This window comes from Colossoma macropomum, unplaced genomic scaffold (genome assembly GCF_904425465.1).
Source record: "Colossoma macropomum unplaced genomic scaffold, Colossoma_macropomum, whole genome shotgun sequence".
Lineage (NCBI taxonomy): Eukaryota > Metazoa > Chordata > Actinopteri > Characiformes > Serrasalmidae > Colossoma > Colossoma macropomum.
The window spans coordinates 8,380,884-8,400,241 of record NW_023494789.1 but is presented as its reverse complement, the minus strand read 5'-3'; the positions used below and the strand labels follow the sequence as shown (position 1 = coordinate 8,400,241).

Here is a 19,358-nt window from a genome sequence, read left to right as displayed (position 1 = left end):
GCGAGACAGGTAGCCAATCAGAGCAGAGATCATTTACATATGTCAGTATTAAACACACAATAAAAGCCTGATTGATTCCGATGGATAAAGCTGGAAAATGGTCATGTAAAAATAACTTTGTTTTTGGTACAAAAACCCTCCCAAACATTTCAACTGGGGGAAAACAGAAAAGAAAGTGTTGGATATGAGCTCATTAACTTCTATAATGACACAATTCACACATGCTTTGGACTGCAAAATACATTCAGGGGGCCTGGTTGACAGTCACACGCCCATAAAAAAACTTTTCACCCAAACTGCAAAGAGGGATACAAAATTCCACTTTTGTTACAGAAATTAAGTCATTAGAAGTCTAAATTGGAGAAATACCAACAACAGAAATTATGGGCTTAAACATGTCAAAGCTATTTTTCCCTTCGGGTGAAGCTTTGGTGGCACTAACTATAAAACCTTCTGATGATCAGAAGAGCAGATAGGCATAAAGGAGGCTGAGCTGAGAAGAGGGTCAGAAGGACACCGTGGAGGACCCCCCTATTATTAACAACCAGGGATGGGCAGAATACTTCGTAAAAGTAGTGGTTACTGAATACTAAATACACTGTCCTAAATGTATTCAGTAATATATTTTGTTATAATACATAAAAATGTAACGTATCAGAATATGTTTAGAATACATGTACATCGTGGTTACTTAATTCACACTGTTGCTCCCTGTTACTGATTAGCAGTTTTCTACATGTAATTATTCTGTTAATTCATTTCATTAAAAATTTCTTATCATTCAAAACAAAATTCGTAACTGTGTTTTCTGTCTCTCGCCTGCTGCAGTCTACTACAGCTCCCACAATCCCCCTGAGCAGCAGTCCAGTACAACAGAGATACTAAACTTATCACTTGCAAAATGTCCACTACTGAGAAGATTATTAGTTTGATCATTCCTTTAAAACAACTCAGTAACACTTTGATTATTAACTGATCATCACATTCATTGATCAGTTTACTCAGGCTTTAGTAGAGCTCAGTAACACTGAGATTAATAACTGATCATCACATTGATTTATCAGTCTACTCAGGCTTTAGCAAGAACTTCAATGTTTGTAAAGAAGCCGTTAAATAAGATCCTCTTTAAAATTGTCTAAATGTCTAACAAGCATGTTTGCTACGCTACATGTGCGCTAATTTTAAAATAGTTCATAAACAAGCAGTGATAGTGTTTCTTTTAAATATTATATTATTTTTCTTTTATTTAGTTAGACCCAGGGAACCTAAATCTGTGTTTTCTTTCTAGTTAAGTTAATCTTGTTTACAGGCAAACAGTAAGTATACCCTTTGAATAATGTTCCAATGAGCAAAAAGTGACTGATATATCTCGATGTAAACTGGTCCTAATCTTGGGTAACGTTTCCGTAAACATTCCCCTGACCAATCACGGGGCTGATGTCTCTTGCCCCGCCCACACAAAACAGTTTCAGTCAGAGAAACTTAGCGAGCTAAAGCTAAACCAGCTAGCAAGCTAGACCACCTGTCTGTAGCTGCCTGCCCCCCCCCCACCCCGTTCATTCGTTTATCCATACATGAGCACTGCTCGTTCGTCCGTTTATTGGTCCGTTGTTCCGTCTACACATCTGTTCTTTCGTGACTCTTTCCGTCCAGTTAGCATCACATAAAAGCGGGTTAATGACCAGCTCTGTACGGGTGGCGGAGCAGGCCGGGAGTGTTGACAGAGAGCTGTCAATCAAGCTGCTCACTATCCACGCCCACACAGTTTTCAGAGTGTTCAGCGGTTTTTAAGTCTTTTTTAAGTATTTATATCTTGTATTTTTTATTCAAGCTTTGCTTGATGTTTAATAAAACACTCAGGTTTAGTGTCACACAAACATTTTTAATATTTTATTCTGTGTTCCCTGAGACTATAAATATTCTAAAAACATTCTCTTAAAATGTAGAAAGTAACTTTATTTTGAATACCGCCTTAACAAAATGTAACCTGGACAGATTAATTGCTGTATTCTGTGACATCCCAATCCTGTTAATGACCAGAGAAAGATTTCTTCAGTCATATCGGTACGTTTAGGGGCATTAAATGGTCAGTGTCTGGGGGCGTATGGGTTACAGCACCACCTTCTTTGTTTTTTAGTCCTGTGGAGCTGCAGCTGCCCGCTCGCGCTGGACTACACCGCTGAACCTGGAGCACGAGCCGTCCATAAAAAAGGCAAGGCGCGCGAGGTGAACGAGCTTCATTTGCGTCTTCGTTTTAAGGGGGGCGGGAGGGGGGTCTTTTCTGGCAGAGGCAGTGAACAATAGCGCCCGGTGCGGCGTGGTGGCTGTGGTGCTGTAGTAGAGAGGGTGGGTAGGGAGGAGTGGAGGGGGGGGGATGCACGGAGAAGCCGCCTCAGGACTAACGGACATCAACGGCCACGAGCTCGCGCGAGCTCTCGAGCTCGACTAATGGAGGCGGCCACGCGCTTTAGGGGGTTGCACACATAAGCTGGGGAGGGGGGCTTAGGGAGCCGGGCTTAGGGGAAGCCTACGGGGGTGCCATCAACAGCTGGAACATATTCTTAAAGGAAAAAAGAGGAAAGAAGCAAAAAAGATGAATTCTGCCGAGGCTGCTGATGAAGGACCGAACGATCCAGATACGGACCCGTTTTTCAAGACAGGTAGGTAACGCTAGGCTGCACGCGCACAGTCTCGCTTTTGTCCAGTTTTTGTGTGAGCAGTGATCGCTACACCGCTGCTACTGCTGCTGCTGTTGTTGCAGCGGCAGCGTAGAGACAGATGCCGCTGAACCGGAGCGTTTTCCCACCGACGCTGGTCACTCAGTATCGCGTGCTGATGGCGAGTGACAGCGGGAGAAAGACCTGATCTGTGTGTGGAATCGCGTGTGCGCGCTTGGCTCCCGGATAAATGGCACACCCATGCTGTAAATCGCACAGCCTGCCGAACCTAACATTACTACTTGGCTGGAAGTGAGCGCACAGCCATGTCTAGAAGTGATCGTACAGCCATGTTCCTCCCCGTGCCGATGCTGTGCACCGATGCTGCTCGTTTGGGAGCGTGCAGCCGAAACGCTCTGGAACGCTGAACGTGCTTTTGGTCCGTGCGTTGACATTCTAGAGCGTGCAGATCTACTCCAGAACGTGCATTCTCATTCTAGAGCCTGTGAACGTGCATTCTCATTTCTAGAGCGTGCATTCCAATTCTGGACATGCATTCTGTTTCTAGAGCGTGCGTTCTAATTCTGAACATGCATTGTTTCTAGAGCGTGCGTTCTAATTCTAGAGCGTGCATTCGGTTGTGCACGTGAAGGACGACCCCTCCGTGAAATATAGGGCGCGAGCGCACTACTGTTGTCAGTACCTGCTGCTTCCTACAATGACGGGACGCCCGTGCACGACAGCAGCTCGCGCCTGCGCTCGCGCTGCGGGAGTGGCTGGCTGGCTGCCTGCCTTTTGTCGAGCGTGACATTGGTTCGCGTCGCTCGCGCTAAAAGCCTGTTGATCGCCAGGGCTGCAGTGTCGAATAAATTGCAGTCTGGAGTTACACTTTGCGTGTCTGAGCTCATTTGGTCACGCATGGACAGGTAGGCTTGCTCCATTAGTGTTATGCTGTATACAAGACGAGCCAAGCCCAGTGTTCGAGGCCCTGCTGTGGTTCAGTGCCAGTGTTTGGGCCACTACATGCAGACCCTCTGAACTGTAACCTTTACCAGTGGCCTACTTCTTCTGAGCCCACCCAGCAAAGGCCAGCATGCATAACCATCTCTCTTGATGAAAAATCACCCTAAGCTCTTTATGCCACAGACCCCCCTCCCTATTGCGTCTGCTAATGTATATGTCTGCATGTGGGATTGAGTGGGTGATGGTGTGTGTTGGAGTGTGGGAGTGGGTGGCACGCTGGCAGAGGTTGTTTTCCCCAGCCAGCTGTGTCTGTTTGTTGGGCTGTATGTAATGTAATGATGCAGGTGTGTAATGTGTACATATGTGCACACAAATGTGTCAGGTCTTCTGACTCACTCTGCACATTGATGCCCAGTCCATAAAGAGCAGTAGGTGTAGGTGTAGGTTTGCAATGACATAAAGTGAGACATTTCATTAACACTGATTCATTAGTGCATTTATTTAAATGTGTAAATCATTTCCACATGAATAAAAACACTTATTATGTATATCTCTCATGTGTCCACACTCGCTGTTCATTTTATCGGGTCCGCTTGGTGTATAGGTGCACTTTGTATATCTGCAGTTACACATCAGAATCAAGATGTGTAGCTTATGGCTACACAGTAACTAACAATAGAACTTTCATACTTCTAATATAGACACCTTTACCTGAGATCCACATAGGAGTGGGCGATGTGGAAAAATCAGTGTATCACAATACTTAATGACATTTTGGCAATATGCAATATGTATCGTGATATTTTGCCACACAGACAAAATACGTTAGAAGTGTCGCATTTAAAATCTGCCATGAAAAACTATGAATACAATGATTATTATTCAGCATTGTACACACTTTTCTGCACTAAATCTAATTAAATAGCACTAATTATGCAGCTGGTCAGTGCTCTTAAATTACTGATGATATCTGTGATATTCTAAGCATATCATAAAAGCATATTGTAGTGTTTACTCTAGGATGTTTTCATGCAGCACTTGCCCCAGTCTTACATCTTTAATTTAACATGTACATTTTCTCACCATAAACTTGTAAACAAACAGGATACACTGTCCTTAACAGTAGCTCACCCTCGTTGGCTATCTAACTAGCGTTAACACATTACAGCAAGCAAGTAGCCAGGTTTGCACAGAATAGAGATACACAGTTCCTTTTGACCCTCTTTATTCATATTTCAGACCACCAAACATCCACAAAATGTAAAACTGAACTTGAAACCTTGCAAAATAAGGTCAAGCCAACCTCCTCACAGTGGGCTAAGTTAGCCAGTTCACTAACAACAGCATGTTAAAACTGTTTGAGTCTGAGCTCCACTGACGATCGCTTCATTCAGCACTTTGGCTCAGTTCGGCTCTGACTGTTCGCACAATGTTCGTCCACCTCCTGTAACAGTCGTTTCAAATTAAAAGCCCTCTGCAGAGTTTCATTTCATAAAATTCTGAAGCAGCGGCAGCAATAATTTCGCAAAATATATATGGCGGAAACACTGTGTTGTGTATCAAGATAACAAAAATGATCGCGACAATGATAATATATCATCATATTGCCCACTCCTAGTTCCACCACACTAATACAATAACGTCTACCAACCTTAGACAGTAACATAGACATCCATACCTGAGTTTTACCACACTTATACAGTAACACTGACATTCATACAGTTGTATTGTCTTATTATATACTGTTATTTAAATGTCAAAGCGACACAGTCATGTGCAAAAGTTAGGGCAACCCTGGTCAAATGACATTTAGTTGATTTTGGAAGTGAAAATAAGTGAACACATCCTCTACAGACAACACATTTCTGCACATTTTAATGCATCTTTACTGTTTATTTGTTCAGTTTAACATATTGGGGAAAAAGTAAAACTTAATATGTCGCCTGTGCAAAAGTTATGGCACATTTTATATTGTATAACATATGTATTATACATTTTTTAATATGTTAAACTGAATCCATTCAAACTTTTTGGTTTCGTGTCTATTACAAACTGTACAGCAACAGATAAGATGTCTTCTCTAACTTTACATTTGCAACATGAACCAAGGAAGGTGTTTCTAATAGACTGGAAAGTAAGTATACTCCAAGGGGTGTCCAATCCTGTTCCTGGCGATCTACCACCCTGCAGAATGTAGCTCCAACCCTAATCTAACACACCTGATTCAGGTAATGAAGGCCTTCAGGAGCATTTGAATATTAGAGCCCGGTGTGTTGGATCTGCAGTCTCCAGTGGGGGTAGATCTCCAGAACCAGGATTGAGCACTCCTGGTGTACACAGTGTTCAAAATCTCCAGCAGCACTCATGTGTCTGATCCACTTGTACCAGTGCAATACATTCTAACACACCACCACAGTGTCAGTGTCACTGCAGTGCTGAGAATGATCCACTACCTTTAAGACCTGCTCAGTGGTGGTCCTGTGGGGGTCCTGAACATTGGTGAATGTGGTAATAGGGGCTAACAAATTATGCAGAGAAATAGATGGACTACTCTGAAATTGTAGAACTAGAAAGTGGGCCGAGATGGTGGACGTGATAAAATGGATAAGTGTAGATACAAATGAGGTGTCCCAAATAAAGTGGCCGGTGAGTGTAGTATCTGATAAAACTTTCTGTGATCTCTCTCAGTGTGTTTTCTCAGATATGCTTCTGATGTGTATCAGAGAAGCTCCCACTCATCATGGCCTTAGCTCTGCCACCCCCATCCTGCTATCACCCACCTGTGAGGCCTAACATATTAAAAATCAAATGAAGCCTATAATACTCAGTGGGTATTCATTGGATTAGCCTGTTCACAGCATGAGGCATAGGCAATGCTCGCAGCACGCACCGCAGGGCTGGGCATGCATTAGATACTGGGCGTGTGATCTTAGTTACTGTATGCTAAATGTCAGGCCTGATTTGGAAGCAGCTTTGCCAGAAAGAGACTTCAAAGTCTTTATTTATGTCTTTATTACTTCAAAAAAAAATTTGCCGGTTTGGAGACATGGCCAAAGATTGGAGTGGACCATGTCGAATACCTACTGGCTAAAGGTCATTTCATTATAAGACAGTGTTGAATAACTAAACAGCTCAGAAGGTCTTTTAACTGTTTTTTTCCTCCAGAAAAGCAGCTTTGTGGGTGCTGAATGTGCGTTGGCGGATCAGGCCAGTGAAATCCAAAGGCTGTCAGAGAGCAGAGGAGGCTAAGACTGCTGTCTGAGAGAGAGAGATCACTGTCAGTGTGTGGGGATGGATGGACCCTCAATCACTCCCATCCTTACACACTGATGCACACACACAGGGTCCAGTGAGAGAAGGAGTGTGTGGGGGTGTGTTTGTGTTCCTACTTGTATTATCAGTTAGTTTAGGCCTAAAGCCTAAAGCCCACAGTGCACACGGACAAGGAGGTGGGAAGTGGGAGTGCAGTTAACATTGGTCACCACTGAGCTAATCTGCATAAAGTTTGTTCAGAATGAGAGAGCAGGATGAGCATCAGCGGTTTGATGTTATTATGTTACTCAGTGGTCTGGTGGACCCGCCCTATTTTTTTGTTTTTGTTAAATCAATACAGCCTTAGCAATTTATGTAAAAATGCCAGATGTTTAAAATATCACAAGTGGCCAGCGTAGCGTTCTTCTTTAGCAGCTGTAGCCAGTCAGCAGCCTGTTGTCCACCCTCACACACACGCACACATGTACAAACACACACACACACACACACACACACACACACTAACAGCAGGCCAAGTAGGAGAGTAACAGAGTGAAGGACACAGCACCTCCACACTTTTATTCCCAGCAGGTTCACCCAACACCACATGTGTAATATAAATGTATGGGGGGTGAACAGTGTGAAGACACTGAAAATGTGTTATTTTAAAAAGATCAATGATTAGAAAATGATCAAAGGCCAAAGAATCTGAGGTTGAAATAATAATAAATCGCATAATTTTTTCGTTTGGTAAACACTGAAAATCACAGACCTGAGTACCACACAAGTTTTTGTCCTGTGTCCCTGAACACAGATCCAACATTCTCCTACACACACTGACATCCTAAAGGCCTGAGCAGACTGAACAAACATTCTGGAACAGTAACATTGTCATGTTTGCAGTTGTCTTTAAAGACATAATGAACTGGAAATCATAACACATTTTTCTCCTGCACTCTGATGTATTTACGAGTAAAAACCTGTAAGAGAGGGTCTATGCTAGCTGAGCGTTTTGCTTGAAGGTAGGTGGCAGGAGCGCCATAATGGGGGTGAAGTTTAGGCTAATTGTCGGGGCCCCAAAGAAACAGGGCCCACAAAGTTGTACCTTTTTTATTTTGTGATGTTTTCGCTTACTGAAAGATTCTCAATTGAAACATTTAACACACACACACACACACACACACACACATATACACACACATTATCTATGCCGCTTATCTTCCTGGGTCGCAGGGGGTGCTGGAGCCTATGCCAGTGGTCAGTGGGTGGAAGGCAGGTCACTTTGTTCATTAAATTATAAATAAAGAGTAGTTTTAGATACAGTGCCAGCTGTTATTCTGTTACCCCTCTAGTGGGACCCTCTGTGTAAATGTTCAGTGTGTTAGCCCGGTCACTGTCTGCGATAAGATTTTGTAATTTTGTTTTAATTCAAATGAAGATGATGCCAAAAACACTCAAATCAGGCTTTCAAAATGGCAGGAAAAACCTACAAAAAAGAATAGCCTGAAACGGGAAGAGACGAGGCTAAATAGAAAAGAAGCTTATGCTATAGTAACTGTCATTGTCAAATGGAAATGATAGAGCTCTCTCAACAAAACCCAGTGTCTTACTGCAAATTGCGTTTTGGGGGTTTTCCCTCATAAATCAGTAGCGCAACATACCTTCTGTTTATGTGTGAAAATGTTGTGTTCGCTTGACCACTGAAATGTACAAGGTTAACTTGAGAGTAAATGCCGGGCAGAGAGTGGTATGGTTCCACAACTCAATTTTATGGTCTATAGCTGGATAAACAAGTACGTTTGTGAAGACTTTTGTGAGCTTAGAATAATGTGTCTGTCCTACAGTAGTCAAAAACTGTTCAGTATAGAGTTTTGCTTCCATAGCCAAAATGCAGCGTTTTGAGAATCAACAGACATTACAGTTTTGTCTGATTCCATACAGTATATTGAAATGCTGTTGTTTCTTTTATTGCTGTGCCCTAGCCTTAAAGTTGGCGGTTTGGCTGGTCAGTTTTAGAATTAGAACCAAATGCCAAATGAAGTGTGAATGGGGGGAGAACTTTCTAGAACAGTGTGAATGTGGGGAGACCATTCTAGAGCTGTGTGAATGGGGTGAGAGCATTCTAGAGCTGTGTGAATGGGGTGAGAGCATTCTAGAGCTGTGTGAATGGGGTGAGAGCATTCTAGAGCTGTGTGAATGAGGTAAAACTTCCGAGAGTCTCACACTTAGGTACACTCCAGTGGTACAAGGGTACTAAATGCTTCTTTGGTGAACATACGGCTGTAGGAAAAACTGGTCATCTGTTTCACAGAGTTCACAATTATATATCGTTTGCATGTTTCTGTTTACCAATGTTTTCTCAGTACAATACCCAGCATATACAGCACATACATTATCCAGCCATTGAGAATCCCTGTGGTTTCAACCAATTTTGGCAGCTAGCCTAGTCACTGATCTATAGACTAATAAATATGACCTAGCATTAAAGTAACTCTTACATTGTCATTTCTGTCGCTTGAGAAATCCATTCTCCCCACTGAAATGAGGATTTGAAGATAGTTACTAAAGTCATTTGGCTGCAACAAGATATTGGATTTCCTAGCGGTAAAGTTAGCTTTCTGACTTCAATCTGCATTCACCAATGAAAATCCGCCCCAAAGCAGGTGTCGTTTTTCCAAGTTCCTCCCATCTTCAAGATCCATCATCAGATGTGGGTTTTCCTGCTCTTTAAATTTGAAAATCTCACTTTAGAGTCTGCTGTGGCATAAATTCAGGACACGAATAAACATGTTTAAAACAGATGTAGAATGGTTACATTTTTCATTTTGGTCCTTTAGGCCCTTTAAAGAAGCTTCTATTGTAACACCACATAACTCTTTTTAGCGCCTTTATTTTTTAGAGAGTATGGCACACCAGCCCAGTGTATGTAGTTGTTGATGTTGGTTGGAGAACCTTGAGTTGGTGGGCTTTTTGTGTCTTTGGTTAAAGTAAGAGACCATAAATAAAGGCACAAACCATTTGGGCGTACTGAATTGCTATGTCTCGTAAAGTGTGTCAAGAAGACTCCACATCCTGACCTCTGTAGTGTTTTCCTGCCGCTAGTTTAATATTCATGTCACTAATATGCAAATTTTGATTGATTTCTTAGTGGCTTTCCCAAGGTGCTGCTCTCGGGAGTGCGTGGATTACCTCATTACTTCTCTCTTGCATTCAAGTTCATATTTATCTGTCACTTTAGACTCTATTTGCTGCATTTTGCAATTATGCAACCGGGGAAATGAGTTGATTTAAGTCAAAGTAATTGAATTTGGCCATCACCCACAGTGCCCGGGACTGCCAGATATTTGGCCTGGAAACCATAAAGGTCCCCGGTGTAATATGGCTGGAATCACTTCTAAGCTGCTTAGCTTTATACGGGCTTTTCCTGCGGCCCGCCTGTTGGGGGGTAATGTGTCACAGACAGTAATCTGTTTGCGAGGCACAACTGTACAACTCGCAGCGTCTGGCGCTCGCCGGACACTGACTGCACTCTAAAAGTGCTTCTGCACATTGAGTCAGCCAGCTAATATCCTGCACAGGGCATATTTCTTTTCCTGAGCGCTGTGGTCGCCTCGAGGCTTGGTGCTGTTTATGTGTATAAGTGTGAAAAATGTTATTGTCTCTCACTTATGTGTTTTGCGTATTATGATAAGCTTGTTGAGGTTGACTCACTTTTTTTCTTGAGGGGATCTGTGGCTGGTTTGCCTCAGTTTCCAAGAGACAGTGCGATTTGGAGTCTTCACAGAGTGTTGTGGCAGCTTTTCTCAGTCTACCAGGCCCGCTAACCTTTCTTAGCGTCGGGCTAGGGGGTAATATTGCAGTGCATGTACAGGTTAGCCAGTGCTTCACAAAGGTGGTTTAACTTGGGGTATGCAGGGCGTACATCATGGCCCTAGTAAAGGTCCAGTACAGCAAGGCAATATTTGCAGCTGCAGTTTTTTTTTTAAAGAGACGAAATGTTTATGTTGGACTGTTTTAGGTTCATTCATACAAGGACTTTTGTGTTGAAGGGCCTTAATATGGGGTGTTTCTTTTCGCTGTGTTTGGTGCTGTTTTCAGCAAATTAAAATTACGTTTACAGCATTTGGCTGATACCATTATCCAGAGCGACTTACAGTTTGATCATTTTACACAGGTAGGTGAAGGTAGTGTTAGGAGTCTTGCCCAAGGACTCTTACTGGTATAGTGTAGGGTGCTTACCCAGGTGGGGATTGAACTCCAGTCTACAGCATAGAAGGCAGAGGTGTTACCCACTACATTATACCCCATTACCATTAAGCTGCATCATGGACTGTAACCCTGAGTCGTCGAAGTTTCTCCTGAAAACAGCAAACGTTGCAGTATGTTGCACTTCACTTTTATTGATAGCCTACAATTAGGGAAAAAAAACCCACAAAGAATATCAAATCCCCAAATTAAAAACTGAGTACCGACCCAACAAACAAATATCTGAAAAGTTAAACTGCCCAAAACCTGTTTATAGTTAGAAAAGAAAATATATTGATAGGTTATCATTGCTTTTTTAGTGAAATGCATCCTTCTGCTTTCCAAAATTAAAGGAGGGTCCTGGACAAGTTGTTGGAAACTACTGTAACTTTTCCTCTTCAACCCAGCTCCATTCAACCCCTATTCATTTAGGGCTCACTCACAGGTGCCCTCTGGCTTTTTGCAGTCTTGTTTTGGAAATAATGAGAGAAATAGGAAGTGGTAAGGCTCCCCTAGACCTGCTCTGGTATTGCATTACATCATATTATATTGTGACTTGCATGTTAGCTAGGGTCTAGTTTGTTAGCTTGGGGCTACCATATAAACGTGTGACTAGCGCATTAGACGGGGACAATTTAAAGCACATCCTATGTTTTAAAAAATGTTCTTTTATAGTGTTAATTGCTCTGAAAAACTGAAACATTAACTTGAGAATAGAAGCCACATTTTGAGCCACTCTTTATTTTTGCCCAATCAAAAAATAATCATTAGCGTCATGCACATAAAAAGCTATGTTCAGGGATAAAGTCTAGAAAGACTTGGCAAATACTCGTGGCAGACCACTACAAACATTCAAAATGCAATGTTGGATAAAAAGTAATAGATTAGGCTGTTTACAATTAATGATAAAGTCATTTGAGGTTGAGCCTGTTATCATGCAGACGACTGATGTCAAATGCAGAAAAAAGACTTGAAATAGGAACAAATTTTGCGTTAGGCCCAGTCCACTGTACCACAGTGAAACTGCATTAGATCTAGACGCTGCCGCAGAAATTGTGACGATTAGAATGAAGACTAGGTCCTGAAAGGACAAAGTAACCACACAGCAGTGCTTCGAAACTAAAGCTTCAGAATCAAGTTTAACCTGACAGAATGCAGCACAGTTTGCTGTCAGAACAGCCCAGGTTTTGAAATACAGTATGTAGACTGAAGTCACCCCGCTATCTCTTCTAAATAGATGACTGTAACGTCCCACAGGGCCCGTACAGTAGTTGCCTACTGCTCTTCTTTTATTTAATACACATTTTGAAAGTGTGTCATCCTCAGCATCCAGACTACAAAGCAAATCTACGAGCGTTTGCTGAAGCAGTGCTTCACCGTAGGCATAGTGGCCATATGGCCTTACAGGGGGAATACAAGAATAACCTCCTGCATGCATTTCTTTACAGCAGAGTAGATGATTGCACTTGAAATGCTGTCTCGAGGGAGGCAGGACTCCACTTCAGCCACTGCAGGGGATCTCTCTCAAATGGCCCGGACGAGGGTTAGAAGGGTTGCTGTAGCAACTGTTGCCAAGATTCTCAGACAGGACTTGAGTTCTTTGTAGGCAGTGCAGGTACGTTGGGTAATTACTGCGCCCAGGAGACAGTGAAATCAATTTCAAAAGTATTTTTGGATTGTCCATGATGGATAAGTCACTGGCGTTTGCAGTCAATGTCAATTCACCACCAGCCTGTTGTTGGGAAACGCGTTACTCTGAGATGTTTCTTGAGGTGGATGATGATCGCCAGCCTGTTTATGTTCTCTGCGTTATTGCAGAATGGCTGCTATTGATTCAGGTACCATTGCTTTCTTTTTGTTTTACACGAAAAAGCACATAAAGCAGGGAAATACACGAGGCAGACTAACCTTGAAGTACCAGAAATTGTTGTTCTTAGAGGCACGCTTCCCACCCATATCGCAGACTGAAATCAACTGCCTATTAAAAAACATTATCAGCAAGCGGCAGGCGCGCTGTTCACGCCACATATCACGCTTTGAATCGTGCGCTTCTTTAAGTGAGGAAGCATGAGTAATTGTGGCGTGGGCTGTTCCCAGAGGGATGTTTTATTAGATCTGTGGTACTCCCTGACATGTTAACATAGCTCTGCGCCTTTCTCTTAGCCATCGTGTTATGTATTTCTTTACTATTTTATCTGCTGTCATTACACATGCACAGATAAGTTCACCGTGACCTACTGGAGTCTTTGAATTAAAGGAATATATTATCAAAAAAAGAAGATTTACAAAATTGTACCCCCTACCCCAAATGTAGTCAGTCAAGACATGGTCAGTGTCTGTTTTTGTAGTTTTGCAGTGGAGCAGTGAGGCTAACACAGCAAGCAAGTAATGAAAAACTGTACCGCACCAGTTAGTATTGTGCTAACTGCATGATTATCATCACACATTTGCCTTAAACCATGTAATATTGTTATCTCAAATAGACTTGATTATGTGGTTGCTGATCCTGTATGATACTGTGATCTATAAAACTGGATTTTGGATTGTTGAAAACAGCTGCAAATCTTGATTTTTATCAATTCTGTATGAAGAACACAATGTAGTGTCAGAAACCATAAGGAGGTTTATTTACTTAACAGCTTAATCCAGTTTAAGGCACGTGAGAGATGATTTGGGCTTGTATTTCGCAATATGCTAATTATGCTTACTTGTTTTTAGTGTAGTGCTGTCACCTCACAGCAAGAAGGGCCTGGGTTCGATTCCCAGCCAAGCGACCAGGGTCATTTCTGTGTGGAGTTTGCATGTTCTCCCCGTGTCTGCATGGGTTTCCTCCGGGTACTCCGGTTTCCTCCCGCAGTCCAAAGACATGCAGTCGGGATGATTGGACACGCTAAGGTGTGAATGTGTGTGTGATTGTGTATGTCTGTCTGTCTGCCCTGCGATGGACTGGCGACCTGTCCAGGGTGTATCCTGCCTTCCGCCCAATGACAGCTGGGCTCCAGCTCTCGACCGTGACTCAGAAGGATAAGCAGTTTGTGTGTGTGTGTGTGTGTGTGTGTGTGTGTGTGTGTGTGTGTGTGTGTGTTTGTGTGTGTGTGTTTTAGCCGTTAGCCATTTGCATCATAGCAAGCACCAAACACGTCTTGGTTGTTCAGCTATATTGGGCATATTTTGGATTATTTTTACCCAGTTTACTCATTAATTTAGTAATGACTTATTCTACCTGCTTGGTCTAGCCCTCCCATATCACACAATGCTCCCAAGCTGGGAGGATGAAGCCTAGTTCAGAGGCCTGAGGCACCACCCATCTTTTCTAACTGCTTCTAACAGAACATGATTGGACAGTTCACTCTCGGAGAAGAACAATTCTGTTATGTCAGTGAACAGGTGCCCGCATTGGCTAGTGCCTTTGAAAGGTGGGAGAGGGAGATTCATCAGCAAGGCTGATTATGCTCTCTTGCTGCCCATTTCAATACCAGTTTAACAAGCCCTCATCCCCTGTTAGCTTATTAGTTAGCATGCTAATGTCTATTTAGATAATAACAAAAAGAACTGTAGTACACCACGGATCTATAACAGAGTTTAAACTACATCTGTTTATCCACTGAAAAATGTAAGTGCATCGTGAAGAATGTGGTGAGTAAGATGTGGCTGTTTTTCTTGAGAGGCCTTTGAGCTCTGTTAGCTGTTTTATATATCATGCTGTGCATGTCATATTTTATGTTGTTTTTTATGCTATGCATATGTTTTTTAATGTGTTGTGAGTTTGTATAGCTGCCATCTTGCCCAGGTTTCTCTTGTAAAAGAGATTCTTTGATCTCAGTGGGACCGTCTGGTAAAATCAAGGGAAAATAAATAAGAGTAGAGTCAGACAAAGCAGTCATTCACAATTTTTCTGTATGTTATGTTCAAAGTTTTCCCCAATTTAGTCATATCCAATTATACCCACTAGTTAGGACTCCCCCAATCACACAAAACCATCCAGTGCTAGGGGGGCAAAGGCAAACACAAGCTTCCTCCGAGTCATGTGAAGCTAGCCACTGCATCTCTTCATTGGACTGCTGAATGCGCTTGGAGGAGAATTCTAACCGCCAGTTCTGTTTTGTCAGGTAACAGATGCCTGTGCTGGCTATATATGATTAGGGGAGAGGGAGGGCCATCCTACCCACCCAGAGAGAGTGAGGCTGGTTGTGTTCTCTTGGACTCGTGGCCACGGGTGGCTGTAGCATCATTGGGGATCAAACATCAATCTCCTGATGATAGGGCCTCTTAGACTATTGCACCACACAGGAGATGTTCAAACCTCTTAAAAAACGTTTCACACTGCAGCATTTGCAGGCTCGCTGAGGCTAACCTAGCCGAGGGCGACTGTGTTCCATTTGAAAAATCCAGTCCTCACTTACCCCTCTTCCCTTGTGCTCTGAGTGGCCTCTTGTGTAATGTACATGTGACACACATTGAAGTAGAGAGTCAAAATGGGCAAAGGCAGGTTTAAAAAAAAGTACTGAAATGGGGTCTTGGGCAGTCAGCCATGGATAGTTGAGGCATCACCAGTGATTATACTTGCAATCACCCAACAATAGGGCCAGTGCTTATTGTAGTACCTTTTGGAAGCTCTCCCGAAGCCTGGCGAAACTTGTATGTGACTAGGTGCATGTTGTGAGTTGCCTGCAACGTTCCATGCAACTTCACAGTTATAGAAAGCAATTTAAAAACAAAGTTGCTCAGAAAGCTACGTGAATCACAATATCAGCAGGCTAAAGAAGAATAAACACTAGCACAAGCTGTTTCACCCCTCAAATGGTCAAGTCCAGTCGGGAGGCCCACAGTTTTATTACACACTTCTATAACATAAGAATAGCTCAACCAGTTTGCATTGAAGTTAGTATGTAATACAGCTGGGATTTTAAGGATTTGAACAACTGTTATTGTTAGTGGGCTAGTTAAGCCACCTGGTTACAGAAATGTTAGTACTCATGAAGTCAATCGATAAACAATTTTTTGTTCTTTTTATTGATTCGGTGAGATCAATCATTTGAAGGGAGGTCATGACATGATCATGTGATGTGTTATCAGCGTTGTGAGTTTCAAATAAGTTGCAGGATGCTTTAATTTTTTGCCCTAACGTGACTCAGATCTGATGTTTTCAGGGCTGTGTGGACACGCAAATCTGATCTTTTCAAATCCACCCTGACCCACTTTCATATGTGGTCTTAGCTCAGATACGTATCCGATTCTTGGCCATGTGACCTTAATGTGACGCTCAGATTGGAGTTCATGTGCTTTTTTCCTCACTGCGCGTGCGCCATCATTCAGCGTTACCATGGCAGCAGCGCAGAACAGAAATTAAAGCCTGTAAAAGGTGGAAAAGCAGCTCATCTCACCTTTTTCTCCTTCATCTCGCTCTAATAATGAAGCTGAAAGCTGATCAGAGTTAATTATCTTCTCAGGGAAGCTCGTTCTGCTCGTTAGTCTGTTTGCTGATGACGCACATGATTCATTCACGTGACGTTACTGAGTAGGATGTACACATTTCAGGTCATTTCAGGACGCCAGTTCGTTCACATTAATGACAGATTTGAATCACTTACCTAAACGAGTGTGAACCATCCTGTCAGAGAGATCGGATTTGAGCAAAAAATCCGATTTGAGCAGTGAGACTTGTAATGTGAGCCATTGTTATCTGAAATAGACTTGCTTATGCGGTTTGACAGTATGACACTGTGATTTATAGAAATGGGCAAAAGTATGCTGCATTGTTAAAAAGAGCTGCAAATCTTCAATTTTGTCAGGTTTTATGAATAACTTTCCTTTTAGTGGCACTGCAAACACAAATCATCACCTACACTTTTTGTCACCCAGTTACCTGGGATACATCAAGCCACACTTACTGACCTTGATCCGCCCACATAGTCAGTACCTATACATACAGAACTCTAAAACCAGCCCCATGCCAGCCATTGTTCTCAGTCTCAGAGGAGAGCAGAGTGTACTGGGCTGGCTGGACATAGTGCTGCTCTAGCTACCCTTGGCAGGCTTCCACTTCACTCAGCCATTTGGCAGTGCTGGGACAAGATTGGTTTCATTTGGTAATTACGGAGAGCGGCCCATTTCCTGGTGCGCTTGTGAACTTTCTTTTTTCTGTTTTTCTTTTTTTGAGAGGGCGTATCCTGATCCTGTAACATGGGAAGTGTTAGATGTCTCACATCCTGTCTCTCTCCCTCTTATGACAGATTTGATTTTGAAGACGTTTCCTGCTGCAAACTCACATTGTTTTATTTTTACATTACGACTGCATTTGAATTTCTGCACCTAAACTCTAAACGTCCAGTTCAACTTGCTGTATTGTAGCGGTCACTTTACATCTGTCATTAAAACCTGCAACATATGATGGCGTATTCATAAAACATGTAAAAGTGGTGCATGGCATCTTGATGAATTATTGATCCAGCACTTTGTATGCAGTGGATAGTGTTGTCATGTATTGCCAACGGCCTTCGTCCTTTCATCTGCTACGGTCCGTGCTGCAAATGCATCTGTAGCATTCCCTGCATGTTAACTGAGGGCAATATACATTTTATACACTAGTTGTTGTGTACTTGCTCTCTGTAATTGATCCAAATCTGCCTTTGTTGTGGTGGACATGGTTGTGTAGTGTTCTACACGAACTGACGATACCCATGATGTACACAGCAAAGTATATTGTGACATTGTGCTCACTGGACTGTTTCTGTAGCATTCAGTGTTGTTAAATGCTAACAGAAGTGTAGGATGAGAGCTGATCAGCTGAGATTAGTAATTAAATAATTTTCCACACCTCATTCTTGCTGAGAGACCTATTAGCAGTAGTGCTGTGCCTCTAGGCTCTACAGAGGAGAAGGTGTGAATTCCCTGCCATAACCCTGTTATGGCAGGGAAAAGTCTTGCTTTTTAACTAATGAGCCTAGTCTTGCTTTTTAACTAATGAGCCTACTTAACAAAAATTCTCACCTGTGTACTCCAGTTGACTCAGATGTTGCTGGTGTAAAAACCAGCGTTGTCAAAGAGTCCATACAGCTGGTTAAGCTCTGTTATGTCTGTCCTTGGCAGGTATAATAAAGCTAACAGACTTTTTGGTAATTTTCAATTGCAGCTCTATTTCGCAATCTATTTGGCAATACTGTTGTTGTAATACTTCAACTAGCTATGATACATTAATTAACACTGTTGCAGAGAAGAAGAGCAGGTTTTGTTACATGTCAGAAAAGCACTTCTGTACAGTTGTAAGTAACGTATGTTTCATAGTTTTGATCCCCTCTCCTCATCTGTCTTTTTCAATCTCATTCTGTGTAGCACATTGACAGCAGGAATCACATCCAATGCTAATGAGAACCGAGAAGCTCAAGTTTCATGTTTTACGTCTTGTTGGGAGTCTTTTATGTGGCTGGTTGAGCTGTAGTTGAATGTCTTCTAAAGCCTGTGTGGTTTTAGAAATCTTATTCTTTGCTGAATCACATTGTACGTTTGAGTAGACCGTCATGTGTGGATAAAGGTTCTAAATTAACTTGCTCAAACTGTTCGAAAGTGTTTGGTCCAATTGACATGCTACGTGAAACACAGCCCTTATAGACGGCTCTATCTAAGGACAATTATCAGTAAAACTGTTTCATTCAAAATAACATCCCGCACACTGACCAAAGTGTGGAACTTTGCTAACTTGTACCATATTGAGCACCGAAACTAAACCAGGTGGTGTTGCACATGGGTGTGACAGTACAGCCTCTCTGCAGCCTATTCTATGAAGACAGTTTTAAAAATCAGCTTATTAACATTAACACCTCACAATTCTATTCAGTCAAACACAGTAAAGTTGGTGTTTATGGAGTTTGGTTCTGCAAATGTAGGTTTTTTTTGCCTTTGTTTTTGCTGGCCTTCATGTCTCCACCCATTTCGGGGAAGTGGTTGTGACTGTGTATGTTAATAAACGGGCTGAAATCACACCATGCCTGCTGGGAATGTGCCAAAGGGGGAGGTTTAAAGTGACTGACAGCTTTGTGGAGAATAAAAGATACTGCATTATGAAATACACATGAAACTTTCTGATTAAGAAATATCATAATTAATTGCAATATAAAACACTTTTGGTAAAAATTTGCGAGGGTCTTTGTATTTTGCTGCCATATAGCAACAGTGTGTGACAAACTGCTATGCAAACAACAAATTTACTCCCATTGTATGCATTGTAGATTGCAGTGCTGTTGT

At 42.3% G+C, this 19,358-nt stretch overlaps 1 protein-coding gene across 1 annotated transcript in view; it reads left to right on the top strand.

Annotated features, from left to right (window-relative positions):
- The first annotated feature begins 2,361 nt into the window (after positions 1 to 2,361).
- kalrnb (kalirin RhoGEF kinase b) overlaps positions 2,362 to 19,358 on the top strand; it is a 134,743-nt gene continuing 117,746 nt past the window's right edge. Inside the window, exon 1 of the mRNA XM_036569987.1 lies at positions 2,362 to 2,660. Coding sequence (XP_036425880.1) covers positions 2,594 to 2,660 — 67 coding nt within the window. The 5' untranslated portion in view covers positions 2,362 to 2,593. The remainder of the gene's footprint in view (positions 2,661 to 19,358) is intronic.